Raw genomic sequence first — 23,228 nt, forward strand, 5'->3', positions numbered from 1 at the left:
GTACGCGGGCCTCTCTCTGCTGTGGCCTCTCCCGTCACGGAGCACAGGCTCCGGACGCGCAGGCTCAGCGGCCGTGGCCCACGGGCCCAGCCGCTCCGCGGCATGTGGGATCCTCCCGGACCGGGGCACGAACCCGCGTCCCCCGCATCGGCAGGAGGACTGCCAACCACTGCGCCACCAGGGAAGCCCTGGGGATATTTCTGAAGTTTCAAGGGGAATGCACCCTACTGTGAGAATGCTCAAACTCAAGACAGTTTTACAGTTTTAGTATTAGATTGTGTTACATTGTTTCCACCACATCATATCAACACAAAGCCGGGTCTCAGGTAGTTGTTGTGATTTAAAAAAAAAAAAAAAAAAAAAAAAAGAAAAAAAGAAAAAACCAACTCCTGCATGAAAATCAGTGTGGAATGGGAAATGAGGGTCCAATCTGACTCCAAGGTTGGAGAAGCTGTGCAGCACCTCACAGGCACACATATCTCACTCGTAAGTAATGTGGTTATTTAAAAATAAAACTAAAATGCGATTTTTCTTTCAATTTATATGTTTTATGTTTTCGAATGGCTACTAAGTTGTTAGCACCTAACAAGGAAATGGTAGGTATGTTTTTGGTCTAAGGTGCAATGAAAAAGTTACTAAGATATTAAGGGCTCTGGGAACTAAATAAAGATTGTGTAATAATGGCAAAAGTTATGAAAATTCCATACAAGTAACTGAAGATTGGGATGCATCATTTAACCCATCTCACCAAGGCAAAGGGAGTTTTTTGTTTTTTTTTTTTAATTCCACATGAAAGCCCTCAATCTGTTCCTACACTTTCTTCACATCCTTCCCATTATGGACTGAATTGTGTCCCCTCCCCAAAATCCTATGTTGAAATCCTAACCTCCAGGACCTCAGAATGTGACTGTATATGGAGACAGTGTCTTTCAAGAGGTGATTAGGTTAAAATGAGATCCTTAGGGTAGGTCCTCATCTAATATCGGTGAGGGGAGATGAGGATGCAGAGACACACATAAGAAAAGCCACAAGAATGGGAAAACACAGGGAAAAGGTGGCCCAGGAGAGAAGCCACAGAAAAGCCAACCCTGCCCACACCTTGATCTTAGATTTCTAGTCTCCAGAAGTGGGAGAAAATAAATCTCTGTTGTGTAAGCTGTCTAGTCTGTGGTATTTGTAATGGCAGCCCTAGGTGCCTAATTCACTTCCTGAGTGTCAGAGACTTGCCCCAGTGCCTCATTTCAAATACCTTCCAAACAAGCTCTTTTCCTTTTCCCTTTCTGAGTATGCCCCCTACAATGAACTGTAAAGACCCCAACTGGGGCTTCCCTGGTGGCGCAGTGGTTGAGAGTCCGCCTGCCGATGCAGGGGACACGGGTTCGTGCCCCGGTCCGGGAGGATCCCACATGCCGCGGAGAGGCTGGGCCCGTGAGCCATGGCCGCTGAGCCTGAGCGTCCGGAGCCTGTGCTCCGCAGCGGGAGGGGCCGCAACAGTGAGAGGCCCGCGTACCACACACACACAAAAATAAATAACAGAATATACATTTGAAGCAAGTCACCTTGCGTCATGAGAGGGGGAAATGTACTCTCCAACAGGACACAACCTTTCAACCTTTGCCCACAAGCCTAGAAACACATGTTCCTGAAAAGTTGTGTTCGGCCTGTATTAAAGGATGTTTGATTAGCAAGGTCTTCCTCAAGATGCAGTACAAGAGATGGGAGCCTGAGATGTCACACCAGTACCTGCATGTTCCTTCACACAGTCTTCAAACACACAAGTCTCCTTGGGCATCATTTCAAAGCCCTGGGCTGCTTAATAAAACTGCAGTCCCAGTGACAGTAAGGCTTCATGCTCTTTATTCTGTGAACATTTTTGCATGTATCACTTAGGGTGAAAATGAAAGGAACCCTTTAGGCCCAAGCTGAACACATGCACAACTGTAAATCTACGCCCACATAATAAGAACAGCGCTCTCACACGTGTAGTGTGTCTTAAAAAAAAAAGAGTTGGATTAAGAGAGGCATCCATCTTACTCTAATCTTTTGTTGTTTAATTTAAAATGTTTACCAGCTGAATAAAGTGTTACTTGGATTGCTAAATAATGTGATAGATCTCACCTAGAGAACTCAGGCTCATTGCACAGCACAGCTTTCCTAATTAATAACGTTTTCCATGATACACAGAAGTTCTAAAGGCTGCTTCACTGACATTGGAAGAAACCCAAGACATCGTCACCATGCAACTTCCAATTCATATTTTTCACGGTATTCATATTTCACACGAATATATATGTTTGAAACCTTAACACAAAACCTAGCCTGCCTTTCAAAAGTTATTATATTTTATTATTTGTATAAAGAAATGACGCATTAGTGCAAGTTGCTTTTATAAATAGGTATATATACTAAGTACAAGAGACTAAAGACCCGTGTCTGATTACTGAAGAGATGGAACATAGAAGCAGCAAAAGCCAAAAAAAGAGAAAGCAGGGAAGGGGGATTTTCAAATGACACATAACCTCTATTTCACTACCCAGATTCCAAAAGGCACCCCCCTAGAGGAGAACCACCTTCTGCCTCTCTGACCCGGGGCTGAAGATCACTGCCATGACATGAGAGATGTGACATCTAGAAATGTCAACAGTGTTGTGGGGTATTAACAAGCTTGGAAATCAGAAGTAAACTACTCTGTTAAGTAAGTTCAACATCGGGGAATAACCATCACCAGGCAGTCTCTAAAGTGCCACACTCTACACTGCCGCTCCATAATTAGTTGCATTGGAAACCTGAAAAACAACCATTGCTCTATGGCGAGACTGGGTACAAGTGGGTCCACCTACTTAAGAAGAAGATACAACGTCATCATCCCTTACGGGTTGGTTGTGTTCAAAGTCAGCAAGTAAATTAAAATAACCCTAGCCAACTCCTTTAGTCATTAGCAAGGAGTCAGTTTTTCTTTCTCTTCTTCAAGACAGTTCCAGAGGAAGTTGCATCTTTATATCCAGCATGAAAAGCCCACTGATGACAAAGCACCAGGAGCTGATATGGCAGGGATCCCCCAGCTCGTGGTTACGCTGGTATGTACACTCCTTAAATGGAATGACAGATGAATTACATGTATAATTAAAATTAGTATTTCTCCCGTTAAGAGCGTGTGAGCTAAAGATACATATGGTATAACTTCATTATCTGTAAATATTTCTAAAATTTATACCCTGATGATAAGATCTTTTGGGTGTCCCAGGTTCCCTATAAACATGAGCTTTGACCATGGACTGCACCCCACTCAATACTAAGGTATCTTTGTATTTAACAACTACTCTCAATTCTCATGATTTGCAGTACTTATGGCTACGGACTGAAGTCTATGCCCCCCAAAGTTCATATGCTGAAACCTAATTCCCAATGTGACGGTATATGGAGGTAGGGCTTTGGGAGGCGATTAGGTCACAAGTGGGGGGCCTTCATGAATGGGAGGAGTGTCCTTATGAAAAGAGACCCCAGAGAGGTCCCTCACCCCTTGTGCCCTGTGAAGCTACAGCAAGAAGACAGCTATCTATGAACTAAGAAGCAGGCCCTCATCACACAACGAATCTGCCAGGACCTTGATCATAGATTTCCCAGCCTCCAGAACTGTGAAAAATAAATGTTTGTTGTGTAAGCCACCCAGTCTATGGTGTTTTGGTCACAGGAGCATGAATGGCCAAAGACGTGCTGCAGAGTTGCTATGAACACTGAATTAGTGAATGCCAAACCATTGTTCCTGGAGGAAACAGAGGATTAGGGTCCTGCAAGCATCTGCACACAACATTTCGCCAACCAATCAACATGTAACTTTGTTTTATGTGTGTTTCTGTTTAAAGTCACCTTGTTTACTACATATCATTGATTCATTAATAATAAACTCAAGGCCAACAGGACCACAACTCATGCCTGAATGAAACTTCTTTCCGTAAGGCACATCACAGCCTTCCTGTGCTTAGGAAGATGCGAAAGCATTTCAGGGCCATGCTCAGAGGCCACTTTAAACAGCAAATCACCCAAAACACCCACAAAAATGTGAAAAACATGGCACTAAATAGACAGCAAAAAAGGACACTTGTTTACAGTATGAGCTGAAACAAGAAGACAGAGCATCGCCTTGCCCAACCTTAACTAGGAGCAAACGCACCAGCCAAGTCACATTTGCCATGCTGCACATGTCTGCAAATGAGCGTGAAAGTGCCACAAGTGTCGATTTGGGGGTTTCAAATAAATTTTTACGAGGAAACAAAATCACAAAGCGGAATCCACAAATAATGAGTACAGACTGTATTAGGATCCCATAAATCAACTCCCTCATGGCTCATTATACTTCTTCTCCCATCTTCAAGTCACTAACATGTAGTCACCTTCACCCTGCACATGCCTGGTACCTGTATTCTGAGTAACAAGTGCCGGTTGGCGTGCTCCAGCTTCTTCTGTCTGTTTTCAAGCTCTTTAGCACGTTGCTGTTCCCGTTGCAACTTCCGGATATAGTCCACAGACGCTTTTAAAATGGTTCCCTTGTTCCAGCGCATGTCTCTGAGATGAAAATGGAAGGAAACAGACTGTTTTAGGATTGGAGGCTCCATGAAAATTCAACATTCAGAGCATTCAGTTTCTAAAGACGAGATAACAATTAGAAGTTGAGAATCGCCATCATTCATTGAGTGCTGGCAACTCTCTGGACACCGTCCACCCATAACTTCTACGTTATCTTCTTTCACCCGGACAGGCGCCTGGAGTCAGAGGGACGTTGTGCACGTGTTGAATCAGAGACGATTCAACTTGCCTTCGGTCCCAGAGCTACATGAAGGTGGAGTCAGGACTTAAATTTAGGTCTGCTGATGACAAAGTCAATACTCTTAAACACTATATTCAATAGCTATAGATTTCTAGGACTATAAAAGTTAACTCACTCAGACAGAATAAGCTATGATTAAAAAAATTCTGTGAGATCCCACTACTTGATTGTATGCGGCATAAAAATGGTATCCTTGGGTTTTATCATGAATATTCCCATGAATATCAACCTCTCTCCGATCTCCACCTCCTCATCTACAAAACAATGATACCATGCTTGTATGAGCAGCCTCATAGGTATGTTGTTAGAATCAAAGGAGGCACTTTATATGAATATGCTGGGAAGAGTTTAGAATGCAGTTCAAACAATGGAGCAGGCACTGTGTGAAGGACTCAACATGGTAATTACCATAGTTATCTTTAAACAGCATTTACTGCATGACAGGTACTTTTCAAAGTGCTTTACAGCTCATTTAATCATAACAACCTTAATCGGTAGGCACTAATATTATCCCCATGTTACAGACTGGAAAACAAAGGCACAGAGAGGTTAAGTAATTTGCCCAAAGTCACACAGCCTGGAAGTGGTACAGCCGGGAAGCCTGGAGAATCTGGTGCCAGATCCCATGCCCTAAACTACTCTTCCTCTTATGTGACTGAGTGCTCAAAACAACTAGACTAGATAGGAATATTCGGATCCTCCTTCCCCCCTTTTTTTTTTAACAGATGAGAAAAATGAAATATGAGAATTCTTCCCCAAGTCAGACATCTAGCAGGGGACTGTTTTGGAATTCAAACCCAGGTAGCGTGAGCTTGGTGCCTTTCAGTTTTTAAACACTATAGCGCTACTGTATTCCTATATGAGAACATTAAGAATGCCATTAAAATGTAGGTAAAAGTGAGCTGAAAAGTTTAGAGCACCCCAGAAAACAATTAAGAATATAATTATAACTAATAGTAATATTTTTATAGTGCTTTAAATTAACCTGAGCTCCTTTACAGAAAATATTCATGATGATAATGACAATGATGAAAACAAAAACAATTTAATGTATGGAAACCCTCCTACCCCATGATCTATAGCTGCTAAAAGGAGATCGGAAGTATCAGTTAGGACGTGTGAATGGAGCGCCATTCAAACAAGCCACCAAGTAACTGATCCTCATATGGGTTAGACGAAGAACAAAACAGAAGCTCTCCCATGGGATGCTGAATTACAGCCCCCAGAGAATTCCCAGGGGTTGATCCCTGGGGTCTGGGCTCCAAAGATGGCAACCCAGGGAGGTGTCCTGAGATACTCGGAGTGAGCACAAAGCCAACACACTTAATGTTCAGGGCTAAGAAGAAAATAACAGAAACTTCAGCCGCCAGAGAGAAATAACATTATAATGAAAGATGCCTTCACTAGGCCAGTAAGGTGAGAGACCACTACTGAAACAGGCAAGCAGCCACTCCGTTTTTAAGAAGAGACTATTCCAACCAGTTTTCTTGGGTTTTACTTCCATGTGAGACCCAATTAATCAATTATGCTTTGGAGTTTTCAAACTTTTTTCTTTTTTGCAACGAGAGCGACCCTTATTTTACACAGAAGTGTAAACAGATCCCTAATATATAAGTCAATAAAAGCAGTCTACTCTAGGGCAGGAGAGGGTATGGGGCCGAGACCATGATCAGCTAGACTATGTCTCTATAGCAGCCCCAAAGTCTGTTCCAGAAACCTGGTATAGGAAAACCCCCATACAGACTGCAGTCCATTTCATCTTGAAACAATGCCTACAATTAAAGATGGTTATCAGTTCAGATTATAAACACACAAGCATTCTAATACAACAGAGAGAGAAGATATGCAAATAGAGGCTTTCACTGCAGCCCCATAATTTCATAATATGTTGCTAAAGAGATCCACGTGCTACAGTTTAAAAGAATATGCTAAAAAGTGAAAGCTGATAAAGAATAGGAAAATGGGAATTCAATTTCAACTATCATGCAAGACTGACTATAGGAAATGAAGGTCACAGCCCCTTCGTAGGATGCATTTGTGCTGCAGAACTGAGATTTTGAATGTTTTGAGTTTCAAAACAGCTTTCCTTGAAACCTGGGAAAGCAAAATGTTGATGATGGAGACTGCGCTTGAACATTCATCAAAACCACCTTAGAATGGGCAATGGTTTTATTTTATTTTGTCACAAATTCCCTGACAATAATGTGAATAGCAAATTTAATAAGCCTTGCATGAATAATGCTTGATTTCATCTTTACATTTTATTAGGTAGCTAAAAGGTCATATTCAAAGGCTAATTTCACAGACCGCCTGTGGAAGCCATTAAAACGTATACATCTTCGAGCCCCTTACTTCAAATGGGCCAATTTCTAATGGATAAAAATTGTGTATTTGTTGTCCTATTTGCTGACATTGCTGGTAGGAAAATTATCTTTACAACCGTTATCTCTGAAAGAGCGGCACGAGAGACTGAAAGCTGAAATCCAAATTAGCTGACCTGTGCTTATAAGAGGATTAAAAATTACTCTTTTTCCTAGATTGGTAAAACAAAGGGCATGTAATTTTGGGGAAAAAAATTGACCTTTTGTCTGCTGAACATTGTTAAACTTGAAATCTCCAATATCAGCTCTCCATGCCTACAGATATTGTATGAGTTTGTTGGCAAACAAATAGCTAACAAATCTTGCTTTATCAGCTACTGAAATCTCTGTCCTGCATGAACTGATAAAAAGAATTTTTTTAGCAGTTCGGTGTTTAGTTGCCAAGGATTCTTAGACTTCAGGAAGTCACTTCCTCACATCCAAAGCTGAACAGCTCATGTCCAATAATACTTTTGAACAATTCAGTTCATTTCTCTCGCAATTTCAGATTTCAATTTCAGTTCATTTCTCTCGAAATTTCACCTTTCAAAAGAAAGGTGCAAGAAGTATTCACAAATGGAACCAAAGGGAGAGGGAGTACTTCTTTAGTTTTTATAACTGTGTGCTTTTTGCAACATATGAAAAAACATTAAGGTACGAAAAAATATACAATGCAATTGTACTCACGGATCATTTGACTTGGGAATCAAAGTACCTAGTTCCTTAATGCGGTCATTTATGTTAAATCTTCTTCTTCGTTCAACTTCAAAAAAAAGAGCACAGGAAAGGGCTATTAGTAATGGTGACACGTACGCATTTAGCATATCTCATTAAAGGCATGTGCGTATTAATTCTGCTAGGTCAGGACAATAGAAACGAATCTGTATTTCCTGGTTACTCTCCTAGTTTCGGTACTGAGGATAAAGCCCTTTAAAAAATGAGCTAGCTGGGCTTCCCTGGTGGCGCAGAGTTGGGAGTCTGCCTGCCGATGCAGGGGACCCGGGTTCGTGCCCCAGTCCGGGAAGATCCCACATGCCGCGGAGCGGCTGGGCCCGTGAGCCATGGCCGCTGAGCCTGCGCGTCCGGAGCCTGTGCTCCAAAACGGGACAGGCCGCAGCGGTGAGAGGCCCGCGTACCGCAAAGAAACAAAAAAAAAAAAAAAGAAAAGAAAAGAAAAAAAGAGCTAGCTTTGTATAGAGCTTTATCATTTATGAAGCCCTGAGATTGTAGTTTCTCATTTGACTCTAGTAACTCCTGAAATTGCAGTTACCATCCTCAGTTACAAATGACAAAACTACCTTGGTGATATTGGGCAAAACGGGACAGGCCGCGGCGGTGAGAGGCCCGCGTACCGCAAAGAAACAAAAAAAAAAAAAGAAAAGAAAAGAAAAAAAGAGCTAGCTTTGTATAGAGCTTTATCATTTATGAAGCCCTGAGATTGTAGTTTCTCATTTGACTCTAGTAACTCCTGAAATTGCAGTTACCATCCTCAGTTACAAATGACAAAACTACCTTGGTGATATTGGGGACCTGACAAGGACACCCAGCAATAAGTGGAGAATAGCCTGTACTCAACCCTGATCCTCCAGACCAGGGGCAGCAAGCTTTCTGCAAAGGGCCTGATAGCGAGTACTCTGCGGGCCAAATAGCAAACTTAAGCATATTATTAGGTACTTACACAGCAAGAGAGAAAACAGATTTCCACAAATTTTGTGCTAACAAAATTCAAAATGTACTAATATTAACTAGATACAATTTTTGTATCTAGTTTACTAGCAAGAAACATTGGATGCTGAAATTTGGATTTTATAGAATTTTCACATATCACAAAATATTATTCTTATTTTGATATTTTAAAGCCATTTAAAAATGTAAAAAACATTCTTAGGCTACAGGTCATACAAAAACCCCTCCTCTAGCCCAGTATTGCCCAAGAGAAATATAATGCAAGTTTCATATGTAATTTTTAGTTGTTTTTTTTTTTTTTTTTTTTTTTTGCGGTACGCGGGCCTCTCACTGCTGCGGCCTCTCCCGTTGCGGAGCACAGGCTCCGGACGCGCAGGCTCAGCGACCATGGCCCACGGGCCCAGCCGCTCCGCGGCATGTGGGATCTTCCCGGACCGGGGCACAAACCCGTGTCCCCCGCATCGGCAGGCGGACTCTCAACCACTGCGCCACCAGGGAAGCCCCCTAATTTTTAGTTTTCTAGCAGTCACATTAAATAAGTAAAAAGAAAGAGGTGTAATTTAATAGTTTTATTAAACTCAATATATCCAAAATATTATAATTTCTACATGTAAACTATATAAAAATTTATAAATTAGATATTTAATATTCTTTTCTCTGTACTAACTTTTCAAAATCCAGTGTCTATTTTACACTTACAGCATACCACGATTTGGACTAGTCACATTTCAAGTGCTCAATAGGCAGACGTGTCCAGGGGCTACAGTACTAAATAAAATAATCCTAGAAGTCACGCATCTTTAACTATACCATGCATCCTAACAGCATTCTTCTTCTATAAATCCAGCTGTATGTTCAACTAAATTATCATCTTCTCACAGGAGGGTGAAATAGTAGGCATATGAGTTAATAAATGTTTTTAATTTACCTAGTCTGACAAATAAATTCCAAATAACTTAAAGTCTTATAAATTGGATTAAAGATATTAATATTTTACTTTACACATATTAAAACCTAATATATATTTATATTTGACTCGCTAATAATGTGCAGTTAGATAAATAATATTTTTCACTACTTTCTCAATATATATTGCATTTTTTTCTTAGCTGAGTGATTATTTCTATGATTAAATCAGTTATGTATAATGCTGTCTTATTATCAGACTTTTATAAAATAGGAACAGTAAGTGATACTAAATGGCTCTGAAGAAGAAATTTTTGGACCTCTGATCTTCTAGCTAACTTCCCCCCAAACTCTGAAGTATGGCGTGTTTTCTTACTTTTTCCAAGTATATAATAATCATAAAAAAACAAACAATACTGAAACACATGAAATGAAATAAAAATCCCCGATGATCCAGATACCACCACTGTAAAATCTGTTATATATCCTTTGTGATTATTTTTATGCTCTAAGAATAAACACACACGTGGCCTAGATGTGCGCCCAGGACACAGTTCTTAGGACTCTACTCGGTCTGCATTCACTTCCTGGTGACCGCGTTTAGTCTCATGCTTTTAAATACCACATATACACTGATGACTCCCATACTTGTATTTGCAGCCCAGTCATCTGCCCGGAACTCCAGACTCATAAGTCTGACTACTAGATGTCTCCATATGGAGGTCCAACAGGCAGCCCCAGCATTCCAAACTTGAGCTCCTGGTCTTCCCCACTCAAATAGCTCCACCCACGGGCTTTCTCAGCTCACTTACTGTAACTCCATCCTTCCAGTTGCTTAGGCCAGAGCCTTGGCAACAATTCTGTACCTCTATTTCTTTTATCAATACATCCCACACTTGACCCATTATCAAAATCTGCTCGCTCTACCTTCGAAATATTTCCAGAACCTGTCCACTTCAAACCTCCACTGCTACCTGAATAGAAGCCACCATCATCTCTTGCCTGGATTATTGCAATCCTCCTGAGTGGTATGTCTGCTTCACCCATGCCCATCATTACCTACTCCCGTTAGTCTAACTACAACACAGAAGCTGTTAAAACATAAGTCAGAGCCTGTCAATCTCTTGCTGAAAACCGTCCAATCGCTTCCCCTCTCACCTAGACAAAAACCCAGTCCTCAAGGCGTCCTCCAAGGATCTGGGGGCTCCCATCTCTCTGACCTCATTTCTACTCATCTCCCACAGTGACCACACTTTCTATGGTGACTCACCTGTGCTCCCCCCACCCTCAGCCTTATGGGCCTTGCTCTTCCTCAACCAAGCCAGACACACTCCCCGCTTTAAGACCTTCTACTGCTGTTCCAACTGCCTGGAACACTCTTCCCGAAGATATGTGAATGGCTCTGCCCTCACCTCCCTCAGGTGAGGTGACTCAAATTTACCCATGAGCCTTCCCTGACTACCTATTTAGAAGTGAACCACCACTTTCCATCCTGACCCCCTTGTCTGCACTATGTCTCCTCAAAGAACTTCCTGCCACCTAACATCTACCTAACTTCTTTCTTCCATTCATTTATAGAGCTCTATACCATCTAATATCTGCATATTTTTCTTTATTTATTTATATGTTTATTCATTGAGGCATTCCGAGTACCTATACGAGCCTAGCACACAGTAGGCCCCCAACAACTATGTATTGAATAAAGAATGACATTGTTAAAGCAGAATTACACTAAAAACCATTCTGCATCTATCTTTTCTCGCTCAACAGCACATTGTTGACACCTTTCATCGTCAACATTTGTATGTACTGCATTTTATTTTTAATGCAGTGCCTACCCTCCCCAATTATAAAAGGGATATGAGCTTGCAAAAATTTGCAAAACATACAAAAGTGTACACAGAAAAAAGTAAAAGCAAACTCTTTACACCACCCAACGTTTTTTGCCTGAGGAAACTGTCAATGATAAGGCTGACTCCTAGATCTTCTTACACACACACACACACACACACACACACACCCATACAGTGTTTTCTTTTTTACATAATGGGACCCTATACATATTATTCTGCAGTTTGCTCTGCTCACTCAGTAATACATTGTAGACAAGCAAAACAGACCAACCCCATTCTTCTTAAGAGGCACGCACTGAGTGTCCCTCATAAGGATGTACCATAATTTATGTACAAATCCTCTACTGATGAATATTTAGACTATTTCCAATTTCTCCCTCTTTTTCAAAGGTATAATGACTATTTTTGCCAATGCTCGTGTGTACTTTTTACTCCTATCACAGTACTTATCCTATGCTGTAAAAAACATCTGCGTGTATCTGACCGCTCATCTATTCTGTCTGCCCCTGATTCTAATGTAAGCTCCTCAGGGTGGGAGACCTGTCTATCTAGTTCACTTCTGTAGAAAAGTGCCTTGTACATAATGGGGCTCAAAAAGTAGCTATGAGTGAATAAATGAATGTATTCTTTTGCCCATTTTGGCAAGGACTCTTACAAGATAAATTCCTAGAAGAGGAAAAGCTATGCCAATGGGCAAATGAAACTTGAGTATTAATTTCCAACAGTTCAATGAGATCTTAAGGTTGTTTTACAGCCCTCAGAGTTGATCATATTTACACTTTACTGACAACCCTGAACTTGAGAGTTTAGGTGACTAAGTAAAGGCGGATTATGTTTTTGACAACATCCAACTTAGTTTCCACATTTCAGTTAGGAGAAATTATCATTATCTCATTTCTAAGGTATTTTAAAAGAAGAAATATCTTACAGTAAAATTACTTTGAAGCCAGAGGAGACCTTAGAAATATTAGTTGAAATCTCTTGGTTAAAAGATGAGGAAAGCTTCTTCTAAGTGAAACAGGAACTGGGAAGGGCAGGATCTATTAAAAGAAGAAACGCACACACAACCTCCTTCTCCCAGGGACCTAGTGATTCCATTTCTTAGCATTTAATCTGGAGAAACAGACTCCCCTGTACACAGAGAGGCATGTCTGCAAATGTTCACTGTGGCACTGTTTATAATAGGGAGAAACTAGAAACAACATAAACACTTAGCAGTAGGAGGATTATGAAATATCACAAGTTACATTGTGGAATACTATGCTACAGCTTTTTAAAAGTAGATAGATCTAGGGCTTCCCTGGTGGCGCAGTGGTTGCGCGTCCGCCTGCCGATGCAGGGGAACCGGGTTCGCGCCCCGGTCTGGGAGGATCCCACATGCCGCGGAGCGGCTGGGCCCGTGAGCCATGGCCGCTGAGCCTGCGCGTCCGGAGCCTGTGCTCCGCAACGGGAGAGGCCACAACAGAGGGAGGCCCGCGTACCACAAAAAAAAAAAAAAAAGTAGATAGATCTAGATGATTAACAGCAAAAGGTCTTCAGGACATACTGGTGAGTAAAAAAGCAGGCAGTAACAGATACAGACAGGGCGATACTGTTTGTGTTAAATCATACACAAAACCATTCTATTATAACCTCTGCATGCAAGTGTAAGGGTATATGTTCTTAAATACTTAAAGAGGTTGGAAAGACAAACAGCAAATTGAAAAAAAACCCAACAATGATTATTTTTAGGAATCAGAGAACTCTGGCCTTATTCTATCATTTTTATAAGGCCAAAGTATTTATACATAACTTATATCCTTAAAAATCAATTTAAGAGGGCTTCCCTGGTGGCGCAGTGGTTGAGAGTCCGCCTGCCGATGCAGGGGACGCAGGTTCGTGCCCCGGTCTGGGAAGATCCCACATGCCGCAGAGCGGCTGGGCCCGTGAGCCATGGCCGCTGAGCCTGTGCGTCTGGAGCCTGTGCTCCGCAACGGGAGAGGCCACAACAAGTGAGAGGCCCGCGTACCGCAAAAAAAAAAAAAAAAAAAAAATCAATTTAAGAAAAAGAGGATAGGGGGCAAAAGATGAGAGATTCATACACACACAAACTATTTTCTACTTCCAAGCCCAATCCCTTTTTTATTTTCAGCCTCTTTCACTTGTTTATGAAACAAAAAATCTTAACTTTTCATAGGAAAAAGCTTAAAGATGTGACCAAGAGTAAATTAAAGCATGTAAAAAACATAATTTTAAATGTTAGAAAACTTCTTTTTTTAAGTCACAGGTAAAGTCAGAAATTCAGGAGGCTTCCTCATGTCACCCAATGACTCCCCTCCAGATGTTTAATGTTTTTCTTTTAAATCTCACTGGAGAAGGTGATCCCATAATCCCCTTTTTAAAATAAGTTCCAGTGTGAGCAACTTATATTTGGGTAGTTGGGGATCAAGACTCCCTCTTACCAAAAAAAAAAAACCCAAGAAAAACAAAACAACAAACTCCTCAAGACACTGAAAACGTGTGTGTGTGTGTGTGTGTGTGTGTGTGTGTGTGTGTGTGTGATTCAATTTGATCTGAGATTAAAATACAGGGAAAATTATATACTTCGGTCTCTCCAGAAAACAATTTTCTTTCATAAAGATGTACCTTTACCAGGTGAAACCAATATTCCTCCAAAATGTCTGGTAATTTTTTGTTATAAGGGGAAACATCAACTCCATTATAACGAACATAAACCCAACTTACTTAAGTTGTGATTGTCCTTTTTTTGCCTCTCTTTGGCCAATGCTCTTGCTTCAGACTCTGTGGGAAAAATATGCGCTGTGCATGTGAATGAAGTCATTAGAAATTAGAATTGTTCAAGGCACACAATACTGTAAACTACAAAACACCTATTTTCTAAAGAAATGGACACATGTGACTTGAATAAAAATAGGGTTTAAAAAATTTTGACTTTTAAAAGGCTTGCATTTTTTCCAAAAGCAATATATAGCAAGTAAATGCAAAAGCTCAGCTTCTACAAAATGGCAAAAGACCAGTAACAAAGATGTCTGACAGGCTGTAAACATACAGGTATGAATAAGAAAAAAATAAATAACTAGAAACTATGGGAATTTGCTGTTGATAGTGTAGTATCAGGAGTCAGATTTTCTTTTCAGGCAATAGGTCTTTTCAGTCTTTCTTTGATATGCTATGAAGGCAGGAAAACTAAGCCGAGAGGCTTCCGAATTGGATCTCTAACTGATTAATGGAAATGAGCTCATTATTTAGGAACTTGGAGCCAGGTTCTGTCAGAACCTGCTAGAATGAAATGATTCAATGACTCTTAGGGGCAACTACTTACTAGTCTGAGTTTATAAAAACAATAATAGGCACCGGGTACAGAGGCATTTAGTAGCAACTCCACTTGGAAAGGTCTATTTGCATAGCAACTCTGGTGAGATCTCTGGGATAAGGAATTACTTTCCGCCTTACACAGAGCAAAATAAAACAAGAAAAAAAAATGTTATTTCACTAATCCCAGGATCCAGGAACCTCTGTTATTTCCTTTTCAGAAGTGATATCCAAAACATCACACTATCATTTCAGAACTTTATTTCAAAACAGAAATCTTTTCAGCATTACTTATAGCATATATTTCTTATATGGCTATTATTATACGTATTTATATAGATAGATACATAAGTAAGTAATTCAGAAGCTGAATTATTTCAATTAGGAAGATCAATCCAAATCATTTCCTTTTTTTTTTTTTTTTTTTACCTCTCACATAGAAGCATGACAGGCAGCTTTTATTCACACACCCTCTACTTCAGTATCTTAACTTTTTTATTGTTTTCTTTTTTGTTTTTTATTTTTTCAGCTTGCCCACCCCACCCTGTGGTTCTCTGCCTGTCACCCTCAATCCACCAACTGTGGACCAACTCTGGTCAAGGCAACCAGTGAACGTCTTTGCCATCTAGTGGCAGCAACCACGTCCTTCCCACTGCGGCTGGCCTCCTGGCCTTGGGGAGGAGGGTTCTCTTCCAAGTTTGGGCACTCCCCTGCAGCCTTAGGGTATTCTTTCGTTTTTTCCTCTCTTAGTAGTTGCTTGCCTGTACATGACTGATAATTATTTTAAAGCTTCCCTGTTCTAATCCCTGTGTGGTTTCTGCTTCCTGACTGGACCCTAATTCAGGTGGGAAAACTGGACTTTATAAAGATAATGTTTTTTCCTCTTAGGTCAGATTTGCTGACTCCCAAGCCTATTCTTTTTTGTCTACATTAGGCTGCCTCCCAAACTATCAGTAGTCTGAACCTCATTTCCTGTCCCTTTTCTCCTTTTCCTGCCATTTTACCCTTGTCCAGTCTGTACTGGTCATTTTCTAAGATACCAGTGACTCTAGAAGTATATTGTCTGTTATATCTGCTTTTTTAAAAGTTTAATAAATGTATATCCCTTTCACCCATTTCCTCCTCCTACCCCCAGCCTCTGTTGTTTTCTTTTCTTTTTGAAGAAACAATCATATACATAATTCAAAACTCCAATTTGCACTCAGGAACTTTATACATGTCACTCTAACCATATTTTATCATTATTTAATACAGATTTCATCTAGCTATCTTTTCTAAGACTTCATTGTACTTTTCCTTCCTGTACGGTATCTACTTGTTTGTTGGCTTTTGATGGGTTTTATGTATTAATTAATCATCTTTTTTAAACCAAATCAATGATTTTTTAAAAAAATTTCTTTCTCCTGCCACAATTTTCTGAAGTTTTTTTCTTTTTTTTTTAAAGACACCCTTGAACACAACAGGAATTTTCTGCACCAAATCTATATTCCATAGTCTCAGTCTATTCACCCAATCCTGTGGGATGCAAGGATCAAATAACAAAAAGGGGGATGAGGTGAAGGCCATAAAACCCAGCATGGTAGAATACCAGTTCTAATACAGTTTCATCATGTTTTAATGGCCAAATGCCTTCCCTAAAGTGTTAAACAAAAATGGCGAAATAGGTAATTTCACACTCGCCCCATGAACAAACGATACCCATTGCTCCATTTGATGTTTATTTTTTCACTCCGTGTAATAAATCTTTTGCACATGATACAGCAAAAATAACAGGAGGCATCTGAAGAGGTAAGAAATATATTCTTACCCTATCCCAACTGTGGGCTTGAATGTGTGTCAAAGGAAAATTCAGACCAGGGTTCTCAAACTCAAAGGCTCCTAGGGGCCGAGCAACTAAGGAAAACACCAGACTGGGGAGAGACATCTCATAATTTAAAGTGTTGCCTGCTGCCCTCACCCCGAAGGGGACAGCAGCCATAGACACAATAATGGGTGTCATGGAGTTACGGCAGCCTGATTCCCAGTATCTCAAGAAATACTGGAAACAAAGATTTTCAAGGCTACATCCTCTATCTTAAAATATGGCTCAATGTTTTAACCACTGCACAGACCTAAAAAAGTATGTCTGCGACTTGGAAATACTGCTGGAGGTCACTATTTGGATAACTTTGCTTACCAGAAAATTAACAGAAAATCTCTAGTAAGAGGCCCATTTGCTGGGTATATTTACCTGAGAGCTCCCTTTTTATGTTGGGAAGGTTGGCTGGGCAGGAGTTGCTGATGGTGAGGCCCGCTGGTGGCAGGCCTTGATTCCCATAAAGGTCAATCAAGTTTCCAGAGACAGGTAACTAGAGAGAGAAAAAGAGTAAAGGAAATGAATTGTTGAACGATTCCTAAGTTATTCGGCTAAAACCCATATCCTATTCCAGACTTTATTTAAAAGAAATGATTTGATGTAAAGAGATATTTTTTAACATAGGAAAAGATGAGATGTTTACCTTTTCATTCATTCACAGATAGATGGTCTCCTTAGGGGGTTCCCCTCAGAGACAGGAAAGGAGGCAGAATCTCACGCCCATAAAATCACTCTGCTACCCAGCTTATAGGTTTATTTTGAGCATGGAGACAAAGGATAACGTGCGAACTCATTATTTAGCACATGTAGTAGCTTATAGAAGACACCCAGTAAATACTGTCTATTATTATAGGTAGGGTTATATGTGGCATGGCTTTGTTACCAAATCACATTTTTCATCAAAGGCAACTTTTTTCCTTCCTTCTCTTCCTCTCTCCCTTATTTCTTTCTCTCTCTTTATAAGGAAAAGCAATTAACAGTGTTTTCTTACTGGAAAAGAAATGGTTTCCTTACTGCTAAAAAGCTATTTTCCTTGAAACTGAAATCTTTCACAAAGCCACAAGAGGGAGCCCACTGGCTTTCATAAAAGAACAAAACTTTACATTTGAAAAAAAAAAAAAAGAAAAAGAAAAAGAATGAAAGAAATATTCAGCTTTCCTAAACTATCTTAAGAGTGTTTGTCTCTTGTTCTGAATTGAATATTTTCAAGTAATGAACCTGTTTTTTTCCCCAACAATGACTTCCCTTTGCAACATATGCATTTTCCTGTAACTAGTTCACTGTCATGAGTTTGATGCACCCGTTTTTGTAGATGAAAGAGATCCAAGACATTTCCTCTTGCGACTCCCTGAAATAAAGTTCTAAATATTAATTGTTGGGAAATAGGTGGCTTCACTATTTCCATGGCAGACACTTCCCATTTCCAGCTTAATTTAAATAATTTCTGTAACTGTTATTACCAGGTGAGATTTTATGTCATTCAGCCCTTCCCTTACTTGATTACACACTGAATTTTACTCTGAATCTGAGAAAAGTAAATTTAGATAACATTTAAGTATGATTAAAATGTTTAGTAATCAAGAAGTACCTGGTAAAGGCTGTACCACAAGACAACACATTTCACTCTTTCAAATAACCACTAACATACAGATGAAATTATACCATGAAATATAGAATCAAATGTGTTTCCCCTCATTGGTAGCCATCAGCCATCGTATTCCTATCATGGCTTCTAAATAAATACTCTATGAACTAAACTCCTAGCTAGAGAGATGGGGTGGACTGTGCACAGAATAAGACATTTTCCAACACGTAAATATGACATTTGCTCTGATATAATTGGGGATGGGGGCAGGTAGCACAGACAGATCAGCAGGGCACACCTCTCTTCTCCACTCAGTCTTTTGCTCCTTTGTGAAGACAGCATCTAAATCATGTACATAAAATGGATTACACATATCTTACTATACATATGCATATGAACAATCCATTGTGATAATGTAAAATGCCCTTGAACCACATTTCAAGGGCCTCTAGCTAAGGAACTGATTAAAAAAAAAAGTGACTTTGATTATTAGCTGTCATTTCACTTAGTGGTTTTATACGAAATAGGTCACCTTCTCAGGGTCAGCCTTGCCCTGTGTGTGTTCAGTTTTATTCTTGTCCAACTTAATACAGCAAAGTGAAAGGTGCTCAAATGTCTCAAAACAGCACTGTACAGACAGAGAGTCAAAACTTACAAAGCTGGTATGACATCTGGTAACCCTTCTAGATTCCAAAGCTTTATCTTCCTATCCTTCTGGAATTTTAGATTTGGGAAGAACTACCAGGCATTAATTAACCAAGAATGTGACTTCAGATTCAATGCCACAAGCTAAAAACAATTGTTTCCATAGCTCGAGAAATATAGATCATATGTATTATGCTTCATATGCGAATTGTATGCAAAACATGTAATTGTGTTATTATGATAATTTGTTAGAGATAAACAATAGGCAAGTGATAAATGCAACTAGCTTTTTGAAAAAACCCTCTAAGTCATCACTGGATCTATATTGAACAGATATCTTCTATTATAAGCTTCTCCAGGACAAGCATATATTTTCTAACCACAATGTAAAGGAAGATGTTATATGTACATATATTTAATAAATGCAGACTCACAGAAAGAGAAGAAGAGGGTGTAAAACTCAAAAACTAGGAATAAGACAGAGACAAAGACACAAGGGGCAGGATGGAAACAGAAAGAGAGAGACACAAACCCAAGAGGGGGAGAGAGATGGATGGACAAGTGGGGTGGAAGTGGGGGAAACCCAGAAAGGAATGGATTGGGAAGGGGTTAAAAACTGCAGAGAAGATTGCCTGGACTGACAGCAGTGCTGACCAAAAAGAGAGATGAATTAAAATCTCTGTAACAAGACGCCTTATCGGGCACTGCACTGAGGTCAAACCTCATTACTTCCAGTTGAAAAAGCAGCTTATAACCCTCTGGAGAGTTCTCTAAAAGATTTCTTGCTTCGGCTGCTTTTCCAATACTTGCTGGTTAGGAGTGGGCAGCGTCGAGTCTGCTGGACTATTTTGCTGGGGAAAATTTAATTTTGCGGGCGCCTACTCTGAGCCAGGCACAGAAGTAGAAAAGCACTTTGTGTAGCTTATCTTGCTGACTCTACAAAAAGGAAAGTCTTGCTGTATCTGAGTGGAGGTTTTTGACAGGAGGTTCACATTGCATGTTAATTGTAGTATTTGGGGGGCAGGATCAACCTGCTGATAATAACCAATTAGAAACTGCAATTTTCAATTAATCTCCAACTGAACCTGAGCAAATAAAAACCCAGTTGCTCACTAACCAAGTGTGGATACTCAAATTTAGAAATTAATGGTACAGTCATTTACAGCCTGGGCTTAGGAGTCAGGGAGCCAGGTTAGAACCTGCCTGTCATTGACCTGCTACATGATATTAACCTCTCTGAGGTGAGATGTCCCTCTTTGAAAAGTGGCCATCGTATCACCCATCTCACAGGGTTTTGTAAAATGTAAACGAGACAAAAGAAGGTGAAACAGAGTACCTGCTTCTTTAAGTGACTGATAAACTGCTATGTGTAGTAATATAGTTTTCTGGAAAGTACCGTATACCCAGTCTACAGTTTTTGGACAGTCAAGCTAATTTTCACTTTGATCAACAAAACTATCTGCCATGTTAATTGCCAAGCATCCCGTTGACCACTGCACCAATTTATTGGACTGCAATGCAGATCTAAGCACAGAAATAAGGGGATCTGCAGAGCTAAAGTGACCACTCACTACCCTAAATCTTCTTCATTGGGGGTGATTTTGCCCCTTTCCCCAGGGGACATTCGTCAATGTCTAGAGACACTTCTGGTTGTCATAGTGGGATGGCAAGGTACAAATGACACCTAGCGGGGAGAAGCCAGGGATTCTGCTAAACATCCTACAATGGACAGGACAGTCTCCGTAACAAAGAATTATCCATCTCCAACGTCAATAGCACCGAGGTTTGAAAGACTCTGCTCTAAATGATGGCTTATGCTCTTTGTATTAATGACTGTTACTTGTTGAAGCTACTCAGAGGAAGGCTGATTAAAATAATATGGCTTTCTAATTAGAAATTAGTCTCCTAGCCATGCAAATTGAAGAAATTATTCTGTGGTTCCCCTTCTGAATTAGAAAAATCCCCTCATAAACACGGTTAACATCAAAATTAGGTCAAAATAACACCTTTGGAGCTAAGGAAGAGGAAGAGGCATCTTCTGTTAACATGGATATATTGTGTCTTTGCTGGGTTTTTATCTAGCACATTAACTTGATGGACAAGATTTCACTTCCAGTGCACAAGCTACACAATGGACAGATGAAAGCCGCAACCTAATTAGGACAAATAAAGAGAAGGTAGACACCCGTGGGTATGTGCCCTAAACTTGGTCTGAATCAAGTTCTTCAGTGTTCTGCTCTACCAAAATGAATATTTTTCCAAGTAAATGATAATTGTAAAATGTTATTATTTTTTCTCTCTGGATGGTCCCCTTCTCTGAATATCAATTGAGTACTGTTAGCACAAGTAAACTGGGACTTTTATTCTTTGTTTGTGATGGTACAAGAGGGCCCTTGTGCTCTCAGAATAGTTATTTCTAGACTCCAATTCCCTTAGGATAGTTTCCTCTCTAAGTGTTCCTTCCACTTTATTTTTTAAAGTAGTTTACTTGAAATAGACCATTTCAAAGAATCAAATAAAGGGAAAAATGCCCAACGTAAAGAACATTAAGTTTAAACTTCCCTGTGGGAAAAAAAAAATTAAAACATCAGTAAGTTGTAGTGGCTTTGTTATTTAATTTTGACAATTACAACCCAAATTTATCATGAATAAGAGCTAGTCAGTAACATTCAGTGAGAGCATGTCAGGCAAGACTGTCCTAAATGTTTTTTTGTAGATTAACTCTTATAATTTTCACATGGATTCTATTGTTTTAGATGCTACTATTGTCCCCATTTTCCAGAGAAGGAAAGTGAGGCAGAGAAGACAAATAACTCACTCCAGAGTATGTATTGAACTCAGATGTCTGGCTCAGAGTCTGTGTTCCAAACCTCTATGTTACAGTGTCTTTCTGCCCGTAGTAAACTGCTAAAATAGTTTGTTGCGGGAAAGCTCTGGTGCGGGGGAACACAGAAGAGAAATGGATGCTGGGACAAAGTCAGTGACTCCTGAGCGTGGCTGCAGGTTACTCCTCTCCTGACTGGGAATTAATTAAAGTCTACCTGGGGGTTCTTTCCTATCTGGGAACTCCCCTGAGATGGCCTCTCTGCTTCTGAATTATCCTTCTCCATTCAAGGTCTGAAGTGGTCTCCTTTTCTAAACTTGTAAGCCCAATGAGACCAGGAAGGAGACCTGAGTCATGTGCCTCCACGGCACCTTACCCAGCACTGGTCACATATGAGGCCTTTAATAAATGCTAAATCAATCTTAAAATGAGTTCAGGAGCAATCGGATAATGAAAGACCAGGATGTCTACTCTAATGTAGACTGACCGAGGAGACATGGGTATTCAGCCTAAAGGTCACATCTCCAGAAGGGCTGTCACAAGCACGAGTTCTCCATGAGGCAAACTGGGACCCACATCTGGAATTCACAGAAAGACTCACTATGAGAAATATTTCCATTATCGAGTATATTATTCTAACGTAGAACTTCACACATTACAGGTGCTGAGTGAATAACACCCAGAAAAAATGCTATCAAAATTATTCGAAACTATAATAAATTACATTTAATAATTTAGATATTGTTGAGTACAAGCTATGTTTCCAACACTAAATGATGTACATACTTTATGAGATGACCGTGTGAGGTAGACACGGTGATCAGTCCCATTTTACAGACGGGGAAACGGAGGACTTTAAGAAGCAAAGTAATGTGCCAGGTCAGACGGTAAATGGCAGACTCAGGATGTGAATCCAGGTCTGATCATAAATCTTCAACTCCCAACCATTGTGCTTTACTGCTTCACTTGTAAGTGAGTGCATATTTTTCACTGGAGGCTTTCAGGAAGCCAGATGCCTGATATTTTGGTGGGGAATACAAAGGATATGCAGGAGGAGGTTAACGCACTGAGTACTAGGTTGGATCAGATGACACCCAAGGTCCTCACCTTTGGGGAAAAATTTAAAAAGGAATAATTTTTTAAAATCATGTCAATTCTACAGTCCTCCTGAGTGTGCTCAGGTATCCACTTGATGCCATTGGAAAAACGACCACCCTCATCAGCAAAGTTCTTTTGAGATGACTGCGCCATTGCTAATCAGTACTGCTAGGGCATTGGGTGTATTTATAAATTCCCCAGTGCAAGCTCCTCCAAGGTTTTTGCTCCTGTTCCTCCTAGGATTTTGACAGCTGACAAGTGCAGTCTGCCTCACGGGAT

At 40.2% G+C, this 23,228-nt stretch overlaps 1 protein-coding gene across 18 annotated transcripts in view; it reads right to left on the bottom strand.

Moving 5' to 3' along the window:
* The window catches only part of MITF (melanocyte inducing transcription factor), a 242,056-nt gene that overhangs the window by 9,077 nt on the left and 209,751 nt on the right, over positions 1 to 23,228 (bottom strand). For 12 of the 18 annotated variants that reach the window (XM_028479479.2, XM_007127078.4, XM_007127070.4 and 9 more), the window contains 4 exons: positions 17,173 to 17,290; positions 14,355 to 14,429; positions 7,873 to 7,948; positions 4,416 to 4,563 (listed from right to left, as the gene is read on the bottom strand). In XM_028479479.2, the coding sequence (XP_028335280.1) occupies positions 4,416 to 4,563; positions 7,873 to 7,948; positions 14,355 to 14,429; positions 17,173 to 17,290 (417 nt within the window). The remainder of the gene's footprint in view (positions 1 to 4,415; positions 4,564 to 7,872; positions 7,949 to 14,354; positions 14,430 to 17,172; positions 17,291 to 23,228) is intronic. The other 6 variants (XM_028479481.2, XM_007127071.3, XM_028479478.2 and 3 more) reach the window with 1 other exon arrangement.

The sequence above is a fragment of the Physeter macrocephalus genome, chromosome 18, assembly GCF_002837175.3.
Source record: "Physeter macrocephalus isolate SW-GA chromosome 18, ASM283717v5, whole genome shotgun sequence".
In the NCBI taxonomy this organism is placed as follows: Eukaryota; Metazoa; Chordata; class Mammalia; order Artiodactyla; family Physeteridae; genus Physeter; species Physeter macrocephalus.